Genomic DNA, 25,985 nt, shown 5'->3' with positions numbered 1-25,985 from the left:
TATACCCTATAACATTATATTGGCTTACTGTATTTATTATCAAGAACTGGCTTTCTTGACTGTGGAGGCTGAGAAGTCCCTCAGTCTACCATCTATAAGCTGGAGACCCAGGAGAGCTGGTGTAGTTCCGGTCTGAATCCCAAGACCCGAGAGCACCTGTACTGTCATCCCATTCTACAGACTGAGAAGACTGATGTTCCAGCCTAAGGAGGCAGGCAGAGAGACGGAGTTTCCCTTTCCTTCAACTTTGCTGTGTTGGAGCCCTTACTGGATTGGCTCTGCTCTACCAGGTCTGTTCATTCAAATGCTAATTTCCTCTGGAACCACCCTTCCAGACACACCCACAAGTGACGTCTAACCAGCTCCCTGAGCATCCTCTGACCCTGGTCGTGCTGACACATCAAATTAGCCTTCAGGAGCCTAGAGTCTATAGATAAGGCACCTGAGAAGAAAAGATGGATGTCAAGAGGGAAAGCAAGGGCAAACGAGATCGTTGGAGGAAGGGCTGGAACCCAGGAGGACGGACTGAACTCTTGTCAGTCTCCCTTTCTCCAAGCCAGGCTGGAGCTCCGAGAAGGAGCAGGAGACGCTGTGGGCCCCCTGCATCGGCAGCCCTCACTGCAGGCCGGGGACAGGAGTGAGAGGGCCAGAGCCCCCACAGTGCCTGGGGCCGTACGCCCACCTGGAAGCGCACAGAGGACTCGACTGCTGCTTCGCTTCCACCTTTTGCCCCTCATGCAATGGTCTCTGCCGGGGAACAGAAAACCCTGAAGCTCTGCATGCAAATGCCCTTTCAGCTTAGTCCATATAAGATAGACCCACTCTGCATTTTGTGTCAAGACACAACTCTGTGCCAGGCCCTGTCGTAGGGGGAGAAAGATGTGTAAGGTGGGTGCCGCCCTCATGGACTTAACAGCTTGAGCTGTGGGAAGATGATAAGAAGAGAAGTACTTATAAATAGAAAGGCGATGACCCCTTGCTCTGGCCATTCCCAGAGGGAAGTCCCCGCACTTGTGCTGAAGGAGGCGGTTCAGACAAGGCAACTCTTCAGCTGTCTGCTATCTGATCTTATTCACATCCGTGCCACATTTCACTTACAATTTAAGGTTTTATTCACCAGAATGATTGCTCAGCACTTTATAGTTTGCCCGTGTCTTTAATCATCGTGAGGCTGTTTGCGGTATCTTCTTGTTACCGGTACAGAGACCCGTAACTGCCTTCCCCTCATTCTGGTTCTAAGATGCTTTTTTAGAATTATGCCTAAAGAGGCTCTAAGCCAGGGCCTGCCTGGCCAGAGGGCCCGTTACCCAACCCTCACCTACTTCTAGCCACAGGAACTCTCTTAGGGAAATGCACCGAGCGACATTAACAAATCAACAGCGCCGTGGCAATCTTGCATTCATGGTATGACTTCTTCCGGTTGAATTCCCCGTTTCTCAGCTTTCCTCACCTCTAAAAAGTAGGAATTATCCTGCATGATCACTAGTGTTCCTCCCCATCTTAACATCCCCTGAGTCTACAGTTCCTCTGGGGCAAGGGCTGGACGTAAATCCAACAGAAGAGGAATTGCTAGCCGTTCACAGGACTTACTTGAAATTTCATAACGCGTTGTTGTGCTGGTTGTACAGAGGGTTGGGTGTCTGCAAAAATGGAGAGATGGCGGTCTATCTGGACACACACAGGGCTGAGATGAAATAGGTGATCTTATAATGTGGATGATCATGATTAAGTTAATTACTCTTACCTTATCATTCTTCTCCCCAACACACACACCCTCTACGCACACATTGCAGATGTGATAAAGCTTCCAGCTGAGACACTATTAGCCACATCTACAAAGAGCCTATGGCTTAATTGTTTTTTTCTCCCAACTCTGGTAAAATGGGATTAGTTCAAAGAAAACTAAACAAGTGATTTAATTAATGTAACGACTTAAAAAAAAGAAGCCTAATTGCTGCGAACTACATGGGGCAGAGGATGAATGCTATGAAACAAACCTGTGACACGGTTGATGATCTCAGTTTTAGGCTCTTGAAAAATAAATCTATTTATGTCCATTTGTCATCATGACGTTTTAGGTAAAAATGTACTGCTTCGATGACAAGTTGTAGCTGAATTTCACATACGGTACCTATTTTTAAAGTATTACCCACTTTGAGTTAAAAATTCATTAAAACATGCCCACGTTGGAATTTACATATTTCACTGGCGATTGGAATTGTTCTCTGGGGAGACATAAATTTGTTTTGATTGCTTTAATTTGGCCTCGTATAGCCAGCTTTTGAAGAAGTTGTATTTACAACAATTTATCTGAAATTCCTACTTAAATGGCAAATCCATGAGTTGTGTTTTTTTTTTTTTTTTTTTTTTTTTTTTTTTTTTTTTTTTTTTAGCCACAACTGTTTTACTTCACTTCTTTGCAATTTTTGGAGGACTGTGAAATAAAATTAACCAGACAGGAACTTCCCCTACAAAGGTGATTTTATTTCAGGTATTGGGAGATGACAATTTAATATCTGCCATCAAGCATTTGAACAGAAGTCCCAAGTGGGTACTATTCCAGATGCATTTATGAGGTGGACACACTTTTAGGGTACTACAGTCTGGAAATATAGCAAAGTGAAGTGCACAAATATAATAAAATGCAAAACATAAGGTCACTCTGCCTGGAATGTTCCTCCCCGCTTCTCTCATGCTCACTGCATTCCTTTTCTGTATGTATTGTACTCTTTCTATCTTATTTTTCTAAGCTTAAGGATTATAGGATCACTGTACATTTCTGTTTCTGCACCACCTATTAAATGCATTCGGTAAGGTATTATTGAATGAAATTTATCGTAAGTTAATCCAAATTAAATGTGGCATAAAAATGTGATTTAGACGCCTTCAAAAGAGGAAGGTTTTCCCCATAGTTGGGCAAATAAGTAAAGGCTTTGGGCATTTCTATCGAAAATGGGTTTGGAAAAATGGGTACCATTTTAAAAATGAGAGAGAGGAGCCATTCAAGGCAGAAAGAAGAGTAAGAAACAAAGACAAAATGAGCCACCAAAGTAAAGAACATCCTTGCAGAGTATCTTCTAAAATTTGACTAGAGTTCCTTGTTTGTAGACTTTAAAATGTGTTGCGTTATTAACATAGAAAATATTTAGGGTTTAATTTTTAGACCTTAAGTTCTTTATGAAATCTACAAGTATTTCTCCCTTTTCCTTTGGATTGAGGTGAGTGTTGTAGAATACCAACATTTGTGGAGTGCTTATCACGTGACAAATTCTGCTTGGTACTTGACATAGACTGTCTCAATTCGCGCTCATCATCCCCTTATGAAGAAGGTACTATCATTATCCCCATCTTAGAGGAAGTCGACATCTGGTGAGATGATGATACTTGCCTCAGGGAGACAGCTAGCAAGGGGTGAAGTCAATATTCTAACCCAGACAGTTGACGAAAGAACCCTTTTCCTCTTAACTGTTACACTATGGCCAAGGATTTATTGCTCCCCAAGAACAGGAGTCAGAGGCAGCCTTTGAGGGTGGCTGGAGAGTTAGAGGGACAGAAAGCTCAGAACTCAGAGAAGTCACACGTCACTTGGGAAAATGTGGGACATGAGGTTTCTCAGGTCATGTAGAATATTCCAGAACAAAATATGTAACACGAGTATACTGAACTCGAGTTTTTTGTTTTCTTTTGTTTTGTTTTTAATTACAAGAGAAACCAAATGGTTTGAAGAACATCAGTTTCTGACATGGAATATGCCTCGTTTTAGGGACGTGGGAATTTGTGAACAGCAGAACTGATTTGACCAGGGCAATGGTGGGCTTACTTCCGGGTGAAGATGGCCTCCGTTTCATTTATCATGCGGCAGCGGCCGTGAAGCCCGGTTAGCTGAGTTGTAAGAAGAGCTCTTTGAGCACAAAGAACTGTGAAAGAAAACCCCTGCAATCCGCACAAGATCGGTAACAACCTGTATTTTCTAAACCTTTCTCTTTTAGGAAATCTATTCGTGGTGAGCCTGGCACTTGCAGACCTGGTGGTGGCCGTGTATCCATACCCCTTGGTGCTGATATCTATATTTAACAACGGGTGGAATCTGGGCCATCTGCACTGCCAAATTAGCGGGTTCCTGATGGGCTTGAGTGTCATTGGCTCAATATTCAATATCACCGGAATTGCCATCAACCGCTATTGCTACATCTGCCACAGCCTCAAGTACGACAAGCTGTACAGTAACAGGAATTCCCTCTGCTGCGTGTTCCTGATATGGATGCTGACCCTCGTGGCGATCGTGCCCAACTTGCGTACCGGCACTCTGCAGTACGACCCGAGGATCTACTCCTGCACGTTTACGCAGTCTGTCAGCTCAGCATACACAATCGCGGTAGTGGTCTTTCATTTCCTCGTTCCTATGACCGTAGTCATCTTCTGCTACCTGAGAATATGGATCCTGGTTCTTCGGGTCAGGCGGAGGGTGAAACCTGACAGTAAACCCAAGATGAAACCACAGGACTTCAGGAACTTTGTCACCATGTTTGTGGTTTTTGTACTTTTTGCCATTTGCTGGGCTCCTCTCAACTTTATTGGTCTTGCCGTGGCTTCAGACCCCGCCAGCATGGTACCCAGGATCCCAGAGTGGCTATTTGTGGCAAGTTACTATATGGCATATTTCAACAGCTGCCTCAATGCAATTATATATGGGCTCCTGAACCAAAATTTCAGAAAGGAATACAGAAGAATTATAGTCTCACTGTGTACAGCCAGAATGTTCTCTGTGTGTCGTTCTAATGACACAGATAGGGTTAAATGCAAACCCTCTCCGTTAGTGACCAACAAGAACCTAGTAAAAGTGGAGTCTGTTTAAAACACAAAGCATTGCTGACAAGGTATACACACTTCTCAAGGTCTTACTCATTTTCGTGGTTGCCTCCCTCTTGACAGATGCCTAGAAGCACAGGGTAGTCGAGAAAACCTGCACTCTTAGGAGGTTGTCTCTAGTTTATGAGCTCTGTGGGTTCAGCCTTTTGAATCAGTCTCTAATTCTGCTTATGAAGAGAAATACAGAACGTAGGAGTTATATGTTAACTGGAGAATATGGTTCAGGGACAGAGGCGTGGGCGGGCAAGGATTTTAAATAAAAATGCTAAATGTATTCACGTGGAGAAACAGTGTGCAAAGTTTTACTGCAAATGGGTGTCATAAAGCATTTGCTTTTTCCCCCCCACTTTTTGAAGCTTTCTTGTAGGAAAACAAATGATGTGTCACCGTCATACACAAGCAAATGGAACAACAAGAGAGAAGTGGGATGACTGATTCATTACACAGCGACAGGCTGAAAACAGAGAATGACAACACATCAGCAACAAACCACAGCAAAGTTTTCACTTGGCACTGGTAGCATTGGGTGACTGTAGTCATGATTCTGAATGTGGTCTCTTGGGGCGCCTGGGTGGCGCAGTCGGTGAAGCGTCCGACTTCAGCCAGGGCACGATCTCGCGGTCCGTGAGTTCGAGCCCCGCGTCGGGCTCTGGGCCGACGGCTCGGAGCCTGGAGCCTGTTTCCGATTCCGTGTCTCCCTCTCTCTCTGCCCCTGCCCCGTTCGTGCTCTGTCTCTCTCTGTCCCAAAAATCAATAAAAAACGTTGAAAAAAAAATTTTTAAATGTGGTCTCTTTCTCTCGAGTGTTGCATGTTCAACTAGATAAAGAATGAACTATATGGCAGAGCTCTTCTCAATAACCACAGTATTTGAAAGCAATAGCGAAATACAAAATTCTATTGGATTTTATTAGACATTGGCTTCTTATTTTGTCACTGAAGATTATTATTCATGTCACTGGCAAATTGTTTTGAATTGATGTCTGGTAATTTATGAAGTCGTTGAATGAGTTTAGTTAAAATGTACCAAGAATCAAAGAGCTATAGATCCTTAGGTAGAGTGCTGACTGTGCTCTAGATTGATAATCTCTTTCGGCAAGGAAATATCTGAACCAGATTGCTTTCCTTGTATAAATATTTCAAAACAATATTCTTTAATAATTCATTTCAGTATTTGATTGCTCTAATAATCCTGAAAGTCTAGGAGAAGGAAAAAACGCACAGGTAAACTATGGTTTCATGAACTATGGCTCTCAGTCACTCCAAAAAGCTATTTAGGACCACCTTGAGGTTTGTTACTGGAGTGCTTTGCAGGAAATTAGAGACATGTTTTCTAGCGTTATAAAGTTCTGCAACAAAACTGTCACACAGGAGGAGTTGGTGATTTGCAACTATATACATAAGACGCAAAGTGATCTCATATATTTGCTAATCTCTGTCTAGATAATCAGAATCTCCTTGGAAAGTTCTATCAATGGCTTTAAAAAGGTTCTTCTGTTAACTGTTTTTATCAAGGATATTTGAGAAACATTAAGTCATGGTTTGTGGTGGGGTTATGGAGTCAAATGTATGTGTATATGTGTGTGTGTGTAAGTTATGTCTAGGACTTTACCCATCGAGTCATTTATGTGTAAATGTTCTAGTCAGAACCAACACTAAATAGTAGAGATGAGTTTTAAATCCATGTTCCAAATTTCATATAATTGAACCTTAAAAATATTAACCATGGCAGCTAAACTCTTTTTTAAGTGTATGACACTTTTATCTTGATGCTGGGGATGAATTACTACGTTGCTAACTGTATGTTCCTTTGCTCTTTATAGAATTCTGTTTCTTAACTTATACAATAGCAAAAATGCTGACTAGAAACTGTGCCCTTTAAAAATTGTCTGCCAAGTAGAGTATCTCACCTGAAAATGAGGTGTGTAACTTTAAAGTCTTGAAATGTTTTTCTTCACTACACAGAAACAGTAGCTTGTTCAAACACTGACAATAAGAAAGCAACTCATCAAGATCAAAGGCAAAGTCTCAGATTTCCTCTAATGGCATCTCCTTGTAGAAGTCTTTTAAACATTCAAAATATTATCAGTGGCTTCCTCACTGTAAAATTAATAAGTAGGAAGTCCTTAACTAAATATATTAATGTTTGTGTATAGCTTGTGTATAGGCTGGAGGCTTTGTGAGGCTGAAAACAGTACATATGTCGTAACAGGGTGGGGGGGGATGTCTTTTTCTCAAAAACAGTCAGTGGATTCTGAGACTCTAGATACGTAAAATCTACACAAGACCATTTGATTTGGAATAAGGATAGCAAAACATCTATCATTGTCTTCTGAAATCAACTGCCAGAATCGTGCGCAATTATTAACATTATTTAAGTTCCTAATACTCAGTTGAAGTGGATAGACCAAAGAATTTGACCATTCTAATTTAAGTAAATCATTTGACTATTACCAGCGGAATGACCACCTCAATTGTATTCTCGTATGAAAAATGTAAATTACGTAGGATTCTTGCTGGCCCCTAGAGAACGTCACTTTTAAACATGTTACTTTATTTCTTATGCCTGTTTGCAACAGATGAGTTTGGGACATACTGACCACACATTGTTATGTAAGCTACATGATCACAGAAAATGGGATTGTATTTGGTTACAACTAATAGATACTGCAGATGGGGGGAGGGAGGAATAATTTCAGTTTGTCTACTCTGCTGTAGATTTCATTACCAAATATTTATGTAGGAACCATCTCCATGTATAAACAGGACTTTTTTTTTTTTTTTCCTGACAAAGTAGCAGAACTACCTGATTTTAAATATTCTGGCAAGTAATACTGGAGGATGACCAATCTTAGAGATTAAATTGATAATTGCTCATTAAGTGAACACATTCAGCCTGAATGTTGTGTAATGAATAATAATTTTGACCATTTTTTGGACTGTCTCTGATACATCATCAAATATTTCACTGGGAATAAGCAGACACATTTGGAATTAGATACATTTCAAGTCAGTTTAAATTACCAAATTATTATTTTTGCAAATAGCCTGAGCATAAGCAGCCTTTTCTTTTTTTTTAAATATGAAATTTATTGTCAAATTGGTTTCCATACAACACCTCGTGCTCATCCCAGCAGGTGCCCTCCTCAATACCCATCACCCACCCTCCCCTCCCTCCCACCCCCACCAACCCTCAGTTTGTTCTGTTTTTTAAAAGTATCTTATGCTTTGGCTCTCTCCCTCTCTAACCTCTTTTTTTTTTCTTCCCCTCCCCCATGGGCTTCTGTTAGGTTTCTCAGGATCCACATTAGAGTGAAAACATATGAATAGACACTTCTCTAAAGAAGACATCCAGAGGGCCAACAGGCACATGAAAAGATGCTCAACGTCGCTCCTCATCAGGGAAATACAAATCAAAACCACACTCAGATACCACCTCACGCCAGTCAGAGTGGCCAAAATGAACAAATCAGGAGACTATAGATGCTGGAGAGGATGTGGAGAGACGGGAACCCTCTTGCACTGTTGGTGGGAATGCAAACTGGTCCAGCCGCTCTGGAAAACAGTGTGGAGGTTCCTCAAAAAATAAAAAATAGACCTACCCTATGACCCAGCAAAAGCACTGCTAGGAATTTACCCAAGGGATACAGGAGGCTTTCTTTTTAAAAACAATTTTTATAATTTGTTTCCCACTTTTTACTTTTCTCTAAGGAATATCCTTTAAAAAATTATCTCGTATATCAGGAACATGACAGGGATGTCCGCTCTCACCGCTGTGGTTTAACATAGTGTTGGAAGTTCTAGCATCAGCAATCAGACAACACAAGGAAATCAAAGGCATCAAAATTGGCAAAGATGAAGTCAAGCTTTCACTTTTTTGCAGATGACATGATTATACATGGAAAATCCGATAGACTCCACCAAAAGTCTGCTAGAACTGATACATGAATTCAGCAAAGTTGCAGGATACAAAATCAATGTACAGAAATCAGTTGCATTCTTATACACTAACAATGAAGCAACAGAAAGACAAATAAAGAAACTGATCCCATTCACAATTGCACCAAGAAGCATAAAATACCTAGGGATAAATCTAACCAAAGATGTAAAAGATCTGTATGCTGAAAACTATAGAAAGCTTATGAAGGAAATGGAAGAAAATATAAAGAAATGGAAAGACATTCCCTGCTCATGGATTGGAAGAATAAATATTGTCAAAATGTCAAAACTACCCAAAGCTATCTACACATTCAATGCAATCCCCATCAAAATTGCACCAGCATTCTTCTCGAAGCTAGAACAAGCAATCCTAAAGTTCATATGGAACCACAAAAGGCCCCGAATAGCCAAAGTAATTTTGAAGAAGAAGACCAAAGCAGGAGGCATCACAATCCCAGACTTTAGCCTCTACTACAAAGCTGTAATCATCAAGACAGCATGGTATTGGCACAAAAACAGACACATAGACCAATGGAATAGAATAGAAACCCCAGAACTAGACCCACAAACGTACGGCCAACTCATCTTTGACAAAGCAGGAAAGAACATCCAATGGAAAAAAGACAGTCTCTTTAACAAATGGTGCTGGGAGAACTGGACAGCAACATGCAGAAGGTTGAAACTAGACCACTTTCTCACACCATTCACATGAATAAACTCAAAATGGATAAAGGACCTGAATGTGAGACAGGAAACCATCAAAACCTTAGAGGAGAAAGCAGGAAAAGACCTCTCTGACCTCAGCCGTAGCAATCTCTTACTCGACACATCCCCAAAGGCAAGGGAATTAAAAGCAAAAGTGAACTACTGGGACCTTATGAAGATAAAAAGCTTCTGCACAGCAAAGGAAACAACCAACAAAACTAAAAGGCAACCAACGGAATGGGAAAAGATCTTTGCAAATGACATATCGGACAAAGGGCTAGTATCCAAAATCTATAAAGAGCTCACCAAACTCCACACCCGAAAAACAAATAACCCAGTGAAGAAATGGGCAGAAAACATGAATAGACACTTCTCTAAAGAAGACATCCAGATGGCCAACAGGCACATGAAAAGATGTTCAACGTCGCTCCTCATCAGGGAAATACAAATCAAAACCACACTCAGATATCACCTCACGTCAGTCAGAGTGGCCAAAATGAACCAATCAGGAGACTACAGATGCTGGAGAGGATGTGGAGAAACGGGAACCCTCCTGCACTGTTGGTGGGAATGCAAACTGGTGCAGCCTCTCTGGAAAACAGTGCGGAGGTTCCTCAGAAAATTAAAAATAGATCTACCCTTTGACCCAGCAGTAGCATTGCTAGGAATTTACCCAAGAGATACAGGAGTGCTGATGCATAGGGGCACTTGTACCCCAATGTTTATAGCAGCACTCTCAACAAGAGCCAAATTATGGAAAGAGCATTAAATGTCCATGAACTGATGAATGGATAAAGAAATTGTGGTTTATATACACGATGGAGTCCTACGTGGCAATGAGAAAGAACGAAATATGGCCCTTTGTAGCAACGTGGATGGAACTGGAGAGTGTGATGCTAAGTGAAATAAGCCATACAGAGAAAGACAGATACCATATGGTTTCACTCTTATGTGGATCCTGAGAAACTTAACAGAAACCCATGGGGGAGGGGAAGGAAAAAAAAAGAGGTTAGAGTGGGAGAGAGCCAAAGCATAAGAGACTGTTAAAAACTGAGAACTGAGGGTTGATGGGGGGTGGGAGGGAGGGGAAGGTGGGTGATGGGCATTGAGGAGGGCACCTTTTGGGATGAGCACTGGGTGTTGTATAGAAACCAATCTGACAATAAATTTCATACACTGAAAAAAAAAAGAAAATTTAGAAAGAAAAAAAATTATCTCGTACAGTACAAAAAGTGCGATGTTCTACACAATGGTAACATCAGCTTTCCTATATTGATCACAACTTTTGTGAAACTCCTAAAACTGTGTGTTGGTGAAAATTTAGAGGAGAAGTGGTATTGGTTTTAATCCTATTCAATATTTATGTTGTTGATAAGTATTTATTTTAGCAGAGGTCTACAGAACAACCAAAGATTGAATGTAAACTGGATTTGTAAAATACAGGACAAAGCCAAAATGGAGAAAAATGTACTCAAAATCTCCGTGGACATATAATGTAACAGTAATAAACAGGGTAAGAATTCAGTAACAAATTGAGTGGGTACCAAGAGATTATCTGGTAATTAGAATGTTTAGAGGAGTATGATCTTAGCTGGGTCAAATTCTTGAAATGTTGGGGCAAATCCTAATTGGGGTCAGCTCATGCTTGTCTACCACCGGAAGGATAATGGAGTCACATTTGCAATCACCCTGTTTAAGGTGACAGAGAGGAATTTAAGTTCAACTGTGGAACATCATACGACATATAGGAATATATCATGATGTTAGAATCATAAGCTTTATTCATATTTTGTATTTACCACTTCTAGAACAGAAACGTTTTAAATTCATAAAAGCAATTACTTTGCTTTTTTTTTCCCCATTAAAGAGTTTAACATCAGAGAATGCTTTTGAGTATGAGTGTGTACATGTGCATATTATGTGTTTTAGCCAACTGATTCATCTTTAAAGTTGATTTTCAAGAATAATAATAGCATCCGCAGCTTTAAAAAAAAATAAAGGGTTATTTAGATGTTGTGCTTTGTTATTTGCAATAATGCTCTCACCCTAGGAAACCATTTATTACAAGGACACATTTCTGTTTCGATTACGGGAGGTCAATGATGAAGATGCCTGTTTCAAAACCAATTGATTTTTGTTGCTTTTAGACGTTGCCTACCGAATCTGCCTTTTCTGGTGGTAATCAGGTACTCTCATTTCTGATCCAACCATTACTTTCCAGTGAATGATACAAATGTATCTGGTTTGTTAACACAGAGTGGAAAAATAGTTTCGTTGGGAATAGAAAAATGAATTGTACTTTGATTCCATAATGAGTTCAACAAGGCTCTACTGAGTCCTGTGTGTTTTTGCCAAGGGGCTATGTGACCACGGGCTCTGTGACCGCTGAGCTAGCGAATAAACGTGGAGACGATTCAAAATAGCTGAATACGGGGGGCGCCTGGGTGGCTCAGTCGGTTGAGCGTCTGACTTCAGCTCAGGTCACGATCTCACGGTCCGTGAGTTCGAGCCCCGCGTTGGGCTCTGGACTGATGGCTCAGAGCCTGGAGCCTGCTTCCGATTCTGTGTCTCCCTCTCTCTCTGCCCCTCCCCCGTTCATGCTCTGTCTCTCTCTGTCTCAAAAATAAATAAACGTAAAAAAAAATTTAAAAAAAAAAAACAAAAAACAAAAAACAAAATAGCTGAATACGAGCCAAATCACCACACCATGCCGAGCCGCATACCCCTGGCGTGCAGCTGCCGGCCGCTGCAGCACTTCAGGGGATAAGGCATAGGACAAGTGTCCCAGCGCTCAGTTTGCTCTGCTCCCAAGTTCCCCAGTGGTATGCCCCCCAAGGGCTGGTGCCACGAATGCCACAGGGAGCAAGCACAGCCCCGCGACAGGCAGAGAGTCAACGCAGATGACTTCACTGAAAAGATAAGTGACCCAGACACAAGAGCAGGGCGCAAGCGACACGCACAGGACACTCTCCCGAAGGGCCAGGTTCCGGTGAACAGGAGACAGTGCAGTGCAGGGCAGTGACTTAATTATGCCACTACTTTCAAGAGCAGAAGACACAGGTGCATTTCTTAACACGGACAAATAGACACGGAGAGGCAGACCGAATGAGGAAACGGAGACATTTATCCGAAATCAATGAACAGGATGAGGCCACAGCCAGAGATCTAAGCAAAACAGAGATAAGTAACAGACCTGATAAATACGGACTTTAAAGCAACGATCATAAGGATACCTACCGGACTTGGGAAAAGAGTGGGAGACATGAGTGAGACGTTTAAAACAGAGAAAGAGTAACGCAGTCGAGATAAAGGATACACGAAATGAAACGGGCAACGCGCTTGACAGAACGAACGGCAGGAGGAAAGAAGTAGAAGACTGATCAGTGACCTGGAAGACACAGTAATGGAAAGTAATCAAGCTGAACAGAAGAGAAAAACATTTTTTTTTAAGTTTATATATCTTCTGAGAGAGCGAGAGAGTGAGAGAGCAAGCACACAAGCAGGGGAGGGTCAGAGAGAAAGAGGGAGAGAGAAAATCCCCAGCAGGCTCTGTGCTGAGAGTGGGGCTTGATCTCACAAATCGTAACATCATGGCCTGAGCCAAAATCAAGAGTCAGATGCTTAACAGACTGAGCCATCCAAGAGCCCCAAAAGAGAGAAAATAAATTATGCAAAACAAGAATAGACTTAGAGGGGCGCCTGGGTGGCTCAGTCGGTTAAGTGTCCGACTTCGGCTCAGGTCATGATCTCAAAGTTTGTGAGTTCGAGCCCCGCGTTGGGCTCTGAGCCGACAGCTGGAAGCCTGGAGCCTGCTTCCGATTCTGTGTCTCCCTCTCTCTCCCTGCCCCTCCCCCACTCACGCTCTGTTTCTGTCTCTCAAAAATAAATAAATGTTTAAAAAAATTGAAAAAAAAAAAAAAGAACAGACTTAGGGAACTCAGTGACTCCATCAAGTGTAGTAACTTTCATGTCATAGGAGTCTCAGACGAAGAGAGAGAACGAGGGGCAGAAAAGTGATTTGAAGAAAAAGTAGCTCTAAACTTCCCTAATCTGGGGAAGGAAATAGACATCCAGATCCAGGAGGCACAGAGAACTCCCAGCAAAATTAACAAAAGCAGATATTCGTATTATACATATGACATATTATACATCAAGACGTATTAGAAATAAAATTACATAATATAGTGATAAAAGAGAAAATTTCAGAAGTTGCAAGACAAAAGAAGTCCTTACCTTACAAGGGAAAACCCATAAGGCTAGCTGGAGGTTTTTCAACAGAAACTTAGCAAGTCTGAAGGGAGTGGCATGATATATTCAAAGTGCTGAATGGGAAAAATCTGCAGCCAAGAATATTCTACCCAGGAAGGCTATCATTCAGAATAGAAGGAAGGATAAAGAGTTTCCCAGATGAAGACTAAACCTGTGGCCACTAAACCAGCCCTGCAAGAAATCTTAAAGGAGATTCTTTGATTGGAAAGGAGAGATCAAAAGTGACAGTATAAATACAGAAAACACAAAAGCAGTAAAAGTGAATATTTCTGTAAAAAAAAATCAGTCAAGGAACTCATGAAAAAGGATATAAAATATAACAATATATACCTATAGCGTGGGGAGGAGAGGAGAAAAGAATGGGTTTAAACTTAAATTACCATCATCTTAACACACACTGCTGTATGCAGAAGGGTTATACACAACCTAATGGTAACTGTATATCAAAACCACTAATAAACATGATAAAGAAAAAGAAATCCACATATATAATTAAAGAAAATTTGGCAAACATGAGAGAAAGAGAAGAAAGGATCAGAGAAAATCTTTAGAAACAACCAGAAAACAAGTAATACAATGGCAATACAAATCTATCAATGATTATTTTGAATGTAAAGGGACTAAATGCTCCAATCAAAACAGAGCGTGGCAATTTGATTAAAAAACAAGACCCATCTATATACTGCCTACAAGAGACCTATTTTAGACCTAAAGATACCTGCATATTCCAAGTCAGGGAATGGGGAAATATTATACAAATGGATATCAAGAGAAGGCCAGAGTAGCAATACGTGTATTGGACAAAATAGACCTTAAAACAAAGACTGTAAGCAGAGATAAAGACGGATACTCTGTAACAATAAAGGGAACAATCCAAAAAAAAAAAAAAAAAGATAGAATTGCAAATATGCACCTGACATAGGAGCACCCCAATACATACAACAGTTAAAAAAAAACATAAAGGAACTAATCGATAATAACCCAATAACAGTAGGGGACTTTAACACCCAATTACATCAATGGACAGATCATCTAAGTAAAACCTCAGTAAGGAAACAATGACTTTGAATGACACACTGGTCCAGATGGATTTAACAGATACGTCCAGAACACTCCATCCTAAAACAGCAGAATACACGTTCTTCCTGAGGGCACATGTAACATTCTCCAGAATAGATCACACATTAGCCTGCAAAACAAACGTCAGCAAACTCATTAAGAGCAAAGTCACACCATGCATCTTGTCTGACCACAATGCTAGGAGACGAGACATAAACTACAAGAAAAAAAATCTGTAAAGACCACAAATACATGGAGGTTAAATAACATGTTACTCAGCAATAAATGGCTCAACCAGGAAATCAAAGAAGGAATTAAGAGGTACGTGGAAAAAAGTGAAAATGAAGACACAACAGTTCAAAATCTTTGGGGGGCAGCAACAGTGGTTCTAAGAGGGAAGTTTATAGCAATAATACAAGCTGACCTCAAGAAGAAAAATCTCAAACATACAACCTAAGCCTTGCGCCTAAAGAAGCCAGAAAAAGAAAAAAGAAGCAAACCTAAAATCAGCAGGGGAATGAAATAATCAAGATTAGAGTAGAAATAAATGATACATAACCTAGAAAAATAATAGAAAAGGTAAATGAAACAACAAGCTGGTGTTTTGGGGGGAAAAATCAATAAAATCGATAAACTTCTAGCCAGAATTACCAAGAAAAAGAGAAAGGACTCAAATAGATAAAATCACAAATGAGAAAGGAGAAGTAACAACCAGCACCAAAGAAATCAAACGATAAGAGAAAATTATGAAAAAGTACATGCCGACAACTTGGACGATCTACAAGAAATGGGATAAATTCCTAGAAACATATCAACTCCCCAAACTGAAACAGGAGGAACTAGAAACTTTGAAGAGACTGACAACCAACAACAAAGGTTAGTGAGTAATCCAAAAACCCCCAAAACACAGAAGTCCAGGACAGATGGTTTCACAGGGACACTCTACCAAACATTTAAGAAGAGTTCAGACCTCCTCCTCCTCCTCCTTCTCTTCCCCCTCTTTCTTTTTATTTATTTATTTTAAATTTACTTATTTATTTTCAGAGGGAGAGTGTGAGCAGGGAGGGGGCAGACAGAGAGGAAGAGAGAGCATCCCAAGCAGGCTCTGCACTATCAGTGCTCAAACTCATGAACCATGAGACCATGACCTGAGCTGAAACCAAGAGTCAGACACGTGACAGAGTGAGCTACCTACATGCCCCCGGACCTATTCTTCTAAAACTATTCCAAAAATATAAAAGGAAGGGATACTTCCAAATTCATTCTATGAGGCCAGCATTATCTTGATACCAAAATCAGATAAAGACACCACTAAAAGGAGAACTACAGGCCAATATCCCTGAAGAAAACAGATGCGAAAACCCTCAATAAAATACTAGCAAACTGAATCCAATAATACATTTAAAAAATCATTCACTGCAACCAAGTGGGGTTTATTCCTGGGTTTCAAGGGTGGTTCAATATTCACAAACCAAACATGTGATGTATCACATCAATAGGAGAAAGGTTAAGAAACATATGAGCGTTTCAATAAATGCAGAAAAAGCATGTGACAAAGTAAAACATCCATTCATGATTAAAACCCTCAACGAAGTAGGGTTTCGCAGAACATAATAAAGTCTATGAAAAACCCACAGCTAATATCATTCTTAATGAGGAAACATGGAGAGCTTTTCCTCTATGGCCAGGAATAAGACAAAGATGTCCCCTCTCACCACTTTTATTCAACATAGAATCAGAAGTCCTAGCCACAGCAATAGACAACGAAAAGAAATAAAAGAAATCAAAATTGGTAAGGAAGAAGTAAGACGTTCACTATTTAAAGATAACATGATACCCTATATGGAAGAACTCGAAAGACTACCAAAAAACTGGCAGAATTGATCAAATGAATTTACGTAAGTTTCAGGGTACAAAATCAATGTACAGAAATCTGTTGCATTTCTAGACACAAAAATGGAGCTGCGGAAAGAAATTACTAAAGTAACCCCATTTACAGTTGCACCCAAAATAGTAAGATACCTAGGAATAAACCTATTCAAAGAGGTGAAAGATCTCTGCTCGGAAGACGATAACATGTTGATGAAAGAAACTGAAGATGACACAGTGAAATGGAAAGACATTCCATGCTCGTGGATCGGAAGAATACTGCTAACATGTCTACCCTATCCAAAGCAGTCTGCACATTTAATATAATCCCTCCCAAAATAACAACAGCATTTTTCAGCGAACTTGAAGAAACAATCCTAAAATGTGTACGGAGCCACAGATGACCCCCAAGAGCCAAAGCAACCCTGAAAAAGAAAAGAAAAGCTGGAGGCATCACAGGTCTAGACGTATAGACCAAGAGAACAGAACCGAAAATCCAGAAAAAAAAAAACAAACCTACAATTATATGGTCAATTAACCTTTGACAAAGCAGGACAGAATATCCAACGGGAAAAGGAGAGTCTCTTCAAAAAACGGTGCCGAGCAAACTGGAAAGCAACATACAAAGGAAAGAAACTGTACCACGTACTTACAACATACACAAAAATACCCTCAAAATAGATTAAAGACCTAAAACTGAGACCAGAAACCATCAACAAAAAATCCTAAAAGAGAACAAAGGCAGTAACCTCTTTGATATCAGCTATAACAACTTTTTTCTAGATGTGTCTCCTGAGGCAAGGGAAATAAAAGCAAAAATAAACTATAGGGACTGCATCAAACCAAAAAGCTTCTGCATAGCAGAGGAAATGATCAACAAAAGTCAAGGACAGCCCACAGAATGGGAGATGATATTTGCAAATGGCATAGCTGATTAAGAGTTAGTATCCAAAACACATAAAGAACTTACAAAATCCAAATAATCCCATTTAAAAATGGGCCGAATACATGAATAGACATTTCTCCAAAGAAGACATCCAGATGGTCAATAGACACATGAAAATATGCTCATCATCTCTTACCATCAGGGAAATGCAAATTAAAAGTACAATAAGCTATCACCTCACACCCGTCAGAATGGCTAACATCAGCAACAGAAGGAATGACAGGTATTTTGAGGATGTGGAGAAAAAGAAACACTTGTGCCCCGTGGGTGGGAATGCAAAGTGGTGTAGCCACCAAGGAAAAGAGGGAGGTGGTTCCTCCAAAAGTTAAAAATAGAACTACCTTATGCACTATCCAGCAACTGCACTCCTGGTTATTTACCCAAAGAATGTATTAACACTAATTCAAAGGGATACACGCACCCCTATATTCATAGCGGCATTTACAATAGCCAAGATTTGGAAGAAGCCCGAGTGTCCATTGCCTGATGAATGAAGAAGAGTGGTGTGTGTGTGTTATATCCCATTATATATAATGGAATATCACTCAGCCATAAAATGGAATGAAATCTTGCCATTATAGAGAGTATAATGCTAAGTAAAGTAAGTCCAACAGAGAAAGACAAATGACATATGATTTCACTCATAGGTGAAATTTAAGAAACAAAACAAACAAGCAAAAGGAAAATAAAAACAAAGAGGCCACCAGGAAACAGACTTTTAATTATAGGGAACAGACTGATGGTTACGAGGGGGGAAGTACCGGGGGGATGGCTGAAATAGAGGATGGAGATTAATCCTCTCCAACAGATGTTCCTCATCTGTTGTGAGGAACACAGGGTAATGTAGAGAAGTGGTGAATCCCTACGTAGTCACCTGAAACTAATGCAACACTGTGTGTTAACTAACTGGAATTAAAATTAACAGTTTAATGGATGCCTGCGTGGCTCAGTTGGTTAAGTGTCCAACTTCAGCTCAGGACATGATCTCATGGTTCATGAGTTGGAGCCCCGCGTCGGGCTCTGGGCTGACAGCTCGGAGCCTGGAGCCTGCTTCGGATTCTGTGTCTCCCTCTCTCTCTGTCCCTCCTCCACTTGTGCTCTCTCGCTCGCTCTCAAAAACGAATAAACACTAAAAACATTTTTTAAAAGGAACAATGAAATAATAACTTTAAAAAAAGATGAACAAATGTAAGGTTAAACCTAAGACAGTAATCTGAGAGCTGACATTGTTTTATACTTTTAAATATTTTCTTGTAATTTGGGTATAAATTTGAATAAAACCTACAAAGCCTTTTTCAAAAGGCAGTTTATTTTTATATATTTGAAAATAGAGCCCATGATATAATATACTTGCATTTTTTTACTTCCATTTACTCAGGTCTATACTGTGTTACTTCTAAAGATGAATTTTAATATTTATTCTAATAACAGTTGTATATGATTGTATATATCTATGTAAAGATGACTGATTTCTCATCACCGTCTTCAAGGTGATTAGTTCATTTTTCTATTTGGTGGGAATTAAGTAAACGGTGTTTAAGGATGGAGGGTGGTTTGATAATTAAGTTATGTACCTGTTTATGGACAACTGGCTCTCTCTCTGCTTGGAGCATTTTTCTTAGCAGAATTTATTCAGTTATTCACATGTGTTCAAATATCATGTATTTGATATATTCTTATCCATCATAGAAGGGAATTTAACATTATTTGCTTCAGTTTGATAGATGCAACCAACAAATTATATTCTATTCCAAATTTGGTGCACTATTTACAAATGTAGTCCTGTGGAAAGCTTTAAAGAAAAACCCAGAAAAGATTGTTTCTTACTCAGTATGTGCACGTGGGCTGGGTTCCCTTACTTCTTGAAATCTTTGGTGTGGGAAAGATAGCTCATATTCTTGATCTTTGTATGACCATTTCATATAATCATTGAAGGAAGCATAGAGGCCATGTTTAAGCCAATCTCTTCATTTACCGACCATGAAAACAAGATTCATTACAAATTAATTATCTTGCCAATGATCTAGAAAGAGTTAGTGAAAGCTGACCCTGAACCATGAGCACCTGGATTCACTAAACTTTTAGGAAATATTGGGCACCTATTATATTAAACTGTACTACATAGTACGGATAAAGTGATGAATACAGCCTTTGCTCTCCAAAGGGCTCACCACATCACAGGAAAGGCGTGGTAACACATAATTACCGTATATTCAGCAGCTAACATCATAAAGAGACAACTAGAAGGAAGTACACAACATCACCTATGGAGTAGTCTTGTCTTCCAAAACTGCAACTCATATACCTAGAAATTATCAGGAAATACAGGGAACAGGTGCACATATAACATTACAGGAAGCATTCAGCAAAATTCAAACTACACTAAAATCTCCAGAACAACAACAAATCATTACCTTTTCCAACAAAAAATTGAATGAAGAAAAGATATGGGGGGAACCTAAAGATTTTTAAAAAAAATGTTTATTTTTCAGAGAGAGAGAGAGAGAGAGAGAGAGAGAGAGAGAGAGAGAGAGAGAGAGATGGGGAGGGGCACAGAGAGAGTATCCCAAGCAGGCTCTGAGCTGTCAGCACAGAGCCCAATGCAGGGCTTGAACTCATGAACCGGGAGATCATGACCTGAGCCAAAGTCAGATGTTCACCCAACTGAGCCACCCAGGCGCCCCGGGAACCTAAAGATTAAAAGAGAATTGAGACCTATTAACCACTTGTAATAAATGGATTTGTTTGAAACAACTATGGATTTTTGTTTTAACTTTTTTAAGCTTATCTTGAGGGAGGGAGGGAGGAGGGGGGAAGACAGAAAGAGCAGGTCAAGGCCAGAGAGAGGGACAGAGAGAATCCCAAGCAGGGTCCACACTGTTAGTGTAGAGCCTGATGTGTGGCTCGAACTCACGAACTGCAAGATCATGACCTGAGCTAAAGACAGACACTCCATGACCAAGCCACCCAGGTGCCCTGAAATGAACTATAATTTTAAAAATTATTGGGGCGCCTGGGTGGCTTGGTCGGTTAAGCGTCCGACTTCGGCTCAGGTCACGATCTCATGGTCCGTGAGTTCGAGCCCCGCGTCGGGCTCTGTGCTGACAGCTCAGAGCCTGGAGCCTGTTTCAGATTCTGTGTCTCCCTCTCTCTCTCTGCCCCTCCCCTGTTCATGCTCTGTCTCTCTCTGTCTCAAAAATAAACGTTAAAAAAAATTAATAAAAAAAATTATTTAATACAAAATTAAAAGGCAAATGCTAAATATTGACAATATTAGAGTATTATTTTTTAAAAGACATAAAAGTGTTTTAAGTTAAAACAAAAGCAGTGCCTTTTAGAGATCCCTAACGGAATATTTACACACAGTGATAGGTCTCTGAAGTCTGATGTGCTTTAGAGTAATCAGAATCAGGTGAGGGGGTGGGAGGGCTCACAGAGGAAACACAATTTTCCATGACTTGTGTATTTCGTAAAGGACTAAGGAGAACACGGGAGTGTATTACCTTTATTCCTCGCTTAAAGAGCGATTTTGTTAACTGTGTCTGAAAATTCTGTTGCTACTTGAAAAGTCAAGTAGCATACACTTCCAAAAATATATATTTTTATTTCCAATAATTTTGATGGGAAAATTAATGGATTCCACCCACCCTCAAGAGGCCAAGATTGTTCAAGGATTCATATTAATTAAGAGTATTAAATAAATCTAGATTCAAATACAAATATCCATTTATTTATCAATCTTGGAAGTGCCTCAGATTTTTTAGTGTATTATTTATTATTTTTTTGTGTGACTAGTGGCTGCACTTCCTGTCATCTCTCAGTGATGACATCATTATAATTTGGTTTGTTAGTTTCTGTGAAAGGTTTTATTTTTTTTTAAAGGGACTTCATAATTAAAAAATAAAAGTTCAGCTTCTTTTCAATATTTTTAAGTTTTTTTTAATCTTTGTTAGATTTGTATGTGCTTATCAGTTCCTATAAGCTAATCTTAATAGGAATTCTTTAAAAAAATTTTTTTTCCATATATTTATTTTTTGAGAGACATAGAGAGACAGAGCACAAATTGGGGAGGGGCAGAGAGAGAAGGAGACACAGAATCCGAAGCAGGCTCCAGGCTCTGAGCTGTCAGCACAAAACCCGATGCAGGGCTAGAACTCACCAACTGTGAGATCATGACCTGAGCCGAAGTCAGACGCTTAACTGACTGGGCCCCCCAGGCCCCCCAATAGGAATTCTGAGTTTAATAGGCTTTAAACTTTTTTTACCCTCTCTGGAAGTAGGTAAAAATACACCAGTTTTATCAGAAAATGCTTCATATTCACACAACACTCTAGTCTCATTAAACTTATGGGCAAAGCCAGGATGTTGGAGGTGACTCTTCCCTGCAGAACATAACCGATTTTCCCAGGGGCCGAGCCCTGCATGATGCTCTTAGTTTGGGTACAAAAAACCCACCCTCAAATATAGAACTGGTAGCCACTTGAACCAGGGGTCAAAAGCAAATACAGACACATACATGTGAATGAAACCCCTGCATGGAAAAACCAAACGAAAATAAACCTCCAAGAATTGGCAGTTGCTAATTCTAAGCAATTTTTGTAGGTCTTGTACTATTCTTCAGATGTAAGACATACAGATTGCAGTTTTCTTTTGTGAGTTCTTTCTTGTGTATTAAGTGCGATAGCTGCATCTTAGGTTGGCTTTCGAGGCATAGCTTTCTCAGGGCTTCAGAGTTTTTGTAGCTGCTTCCTACTGTGCATTTCAAGGATTTATTAGTGGAAAAGAACGCACTGGTGGGTGCAATATATCAGGTGTTTAAGAAATGTAAGGACATCATAACTATCAGGAACACAGAATTGGATCACTGTGGCTGAAGCCATCTATACTCTGGAGAAAGACAATGAAAAGTTAAACACCAATTAAAAGCTAATTGTAAAAGCCAGAGGACCTGGCTTTAGAAGAATATCAAGATTCTCACCTCTTTTAGCTAGAAGGCAGAAAAACACTCAAGATCAGGTTCAGAAATTAATTACGAGAAGAGCAGAGCTTTAGAGGAGGTAGGGTTCCCAGTCCCAATAGCTCTGCTGTCCCAAGTCGGGAATGTGATTCAGAAGGGGTGGAACACAGAGAACAGGAATGGGGACATCCAGGTCAGTCCATTTAAATATCCTGAATCTCTGGCATATCAGTCATCCGTTGCTGTGTAACAAGTTACTCCAAAACTTACAAGCTTAAAGCAACAACGCTTGTTACCTCTGTTTCTGTGGGTAATTCTGGTCTTTGGCTGGGCTGGTCAAAGCTGGGTCTCTCACATGGCTACGGTTAGGGGTCAGCTGAGGAGATGCAGCCCTCTCAGGGCTGACTGGAGAAAATACTCACTTCTGAGCTTCTTCCTGCGATTGTTGGCATGATTCCCTTTCTGTGATCTGTGTGAACTGAGGGCCTAGGTTCCTCATTATCTCTTGTCTGGAGGCTGCCTTCGGTTCCTCATCATGTGCGCCTTTTTCATAGAGAAGCTCGTAAGAGAACAAGCAAGGGAACAGAACCAAAGAGGGAAAAGGTGCACAGAAAGGTGCATGGTCTTTTATAATCGAATTTCCAAAGTGACATCCCAACGCTTTGGCTGTATTCTATTTATTAGAAGCAAGCCACTAGGTCCTGCCAACACTCAAGATTGGTGATTACACAAGGGCCTAAGTACCAGGGGGTAGGGAGTATTGGAAGCCATTTTAGAAGCTGCTTATCATAACCAGACCCTAAGAAGACCCGAAGAAATGGCCCACTCTTCGCAGTAAAGTCTATTGTTCCTCCCTCGCCTGAAGGTGATGTAGAAGCCTCTGCCTTGCAAGACAACAAATGCCCCAGTCAGGATTTGCCGCCGTCTCCCCTCCTGCCCCCTTGACATCAGCGTTAAAACACACCAAAAGTATGCTAGGAAAATGCTAGGACTAGTAAGACAAAAAAGAGATTATATCCCCCCCCCCAAAATCATGGGGCAATTTCCCCAACACGTATGGGCAAGGGCCAGGGAGTCCATATGGACCCTGAAGTGGCTGGTTCAAGGGGACTGAAACAGAAAGTTGTACAAGCGAGAGCTTATCAACATGGCAACATCCTCCTGGGTGATCATTTAACACCTTGGCAAAGACCCAGGAAACAGTGCTAACTCGTCCGGAGTATGGCTCTTGGAAAGTTGAAGAAAGCGATAGTTCATGCTAAGTGTGAGACAGAACGCTCAAATTTTCTTTTCAAGTTGCTGTGAGAAGGGATGAAAAGATTCAGAAAGTGGGTATAGAGTAGCTAGATCACTGGGCAGAAACCCAACCAGATGACCATGCTCCGTGTGAGCGCCCGAAGTAACTGGTACAAATCAAAGCTATAAGAAGAAATTCACTGGCGAAAGAGGCGTTGACTGAGAAGCTCGGTGTAGGCATCCAGTTCTATACTCAGCAAAAGGTAGGAAATACCAAGGAAGAACTGGACTCTCTGAAAGCAGGACAATCGGGATGTCAAAATAATAGTGCCCAAGGGGCAGCACTTAACCTACAGAAGCTAGGTGGGCACAATCATTGTAATGCTTGGTGAGGTTGGAATAGCAGCCTTCTGCCTGACCCGGAGGGGGCTATCTGTGCTCAGGATCAATAGGAACACACCAGTCAGCAAAGGTATTGGCCAACCCATAGATGGGTGATCCAAGAAATCCAAAGAAACCAAAGACGGATGATCAGAAGCTGCCTCAATACAAAGCCACGATCCCTTACTCGGTTTCCACACCCGTAGCAGTTTTCAGATTGTGAGCCCATTGACTAAAGGAGAGGTTGGATTCCCAGGGGGAGCAACCCTGAAACACCGCAGCAGGAACATACAGTAGTGATTTTGCCACTCTTTTTCCAAAGAGACCTTCCATCATTTAATCAGTGGTGTACTGGGGAAAAGAAAATAGCCAAACATTTGGGAAACTGGGTATAGAGTCCTAGGTGACATTTATATGTATCATCAGAGTGTCATAATTGTTCCCTCTTAGAATGAAGGTAAATGGGGACCAGGAGGTCATTCCCTTGTTCTGCATATACTTCGGGCATGGGCTTACTCTGTCATTGACAGGGCCCTGACATTGGTCCCTTGGCCAGTGCCAAGAGCTATTGTAGCGGGAAAAGACAAACAGAAGAAATTCAAACTGTCCATGACCCTCCTCCCCTTGGTCAAAGTATTAAATGAAAACGATATAGCTCTTCCTTGACTTACGATGGGTTGTGTCCCAGTGAATGTACCCTAAGTTGAAAATATAGCAAGTCAAATATGCATTTGGGACACCTAACCTACTGAACCTCAGAGTTTACCCTAGCCGACTTCGATGTGCTCTGAACACTTACATTAGCCTGCAGTTGGGCAAAATCATTTTACACGAAGCCTTTTTATAATGAAGTGTCAAACAGCTCATGTAATTTATTGAACACTGTACTGAAAATGAAAAGCAGAACGGTCGTATGGGTACACAATGGCTATATGCGCATTGGTTGTCGACTCTCCCGACTGGGTGGCAGGCTGGAAGCTACAATTCACTACCGCTGCCCAGCACCCCCAGCGAGGATCGTACTGCCTGTTGCTAGCCTGGGCAGAAAAATCAACAGGCTGAAGTACAAGCTCTACTGAATTCTTTCACATCATCACCAAGTCAGCAAGTCTCAAGTTAATTCATCCTAAGTCAGGAACTGTCTGTATCACATCCTGGAGGCAACAGAAATTAGTGCCAGCCTTAAAAACCCAAAGGATGCAGGGATGCCTACCTATCCCAGGCGAGGATGCGTTAAATTCACCAGCCAGACCCTTCGAAAGGCCAGCTGGGCCCAAGAGGATGACAATGGACTACTAACAGCTCTGGCTGAGGCCCACTGCACGCACAGCTGTGCTGCTGTGGGGACAGGGTGACATGGTCTCAGGTACCTAGTCAGCAGTCACTAACCTCATCAGTGCAATCTTCCCCATTTCTGTCGTGAGAAAGGATCGGAAGCAGTCTGCGTGAACTTGGGACGTTCATGGTCTTGTGCCAGGGCTCACTCCCCGCCCCCCTGCATAATACAGTCTAAAGGGATCGCGATCACTTGGACATCCCACGAAGCACCACATCCATCTACTGGATCGATCCACTGTATTGATGCATTACGTTAATTGGACCAAATAAGCAAAAGGTGGCAAAGCCACCGGATGACTGGACAATATACATGCCTTCCAGAACGCCACAAAAGTGAAGAGTTTGGTGGTCCGGTGGTCTGAGGCATGCTGGGACATCCCCTCAACAATACAAGACACAATTTACACCCTGCAACTCTC

General features: G+C 41.0%; 1 protein-coding gene across 1 annotated transcript in view; it reads left to right on the top strand.

Annotated features, from left to right (window-relative positions):
- The window catches only part of MTNR1A (melatonin receptor 1A), a 44,542-nt gene extending 39,436 nt beyond the window's left edge, over positions 1 to 5,106 (top strand). The window contains exon 2 of the mRNA XM_058720019.1: positions 3,990 to 5,106. Within this exon, the coding sequence (XP_058576002.1) occupies positions 3,990 to 4,855 (866 nt within the window). The 3' untranslated portion in view covers positions 4,856 to 5,106. The remainder of the gene's footprint in view (positions 1 to 3,989) is intronic.
- The last annotated feature ends 20,879 nt before the right edge of the window (positions 5,107 to 25,985 follow it).

Source organism: Neofelis nebulosa, chromosome 3 (assembly GCF_028018385.1).
Source record: "Neofelis nebulosa isolate mNeoNeb1 chromosome 3, mNeoNeb1.pri, whole genome shotgun sequence".
NCBI classification, from domain to species: Eukaryota; Metazoa; Chordata; class Mammalia; order Carnivora; family Felidae; genus Neofelis; species Neofelis nebulosa.
This window is presented reverse-complemented; position numbering and strand designations above follow the sequence as displayed.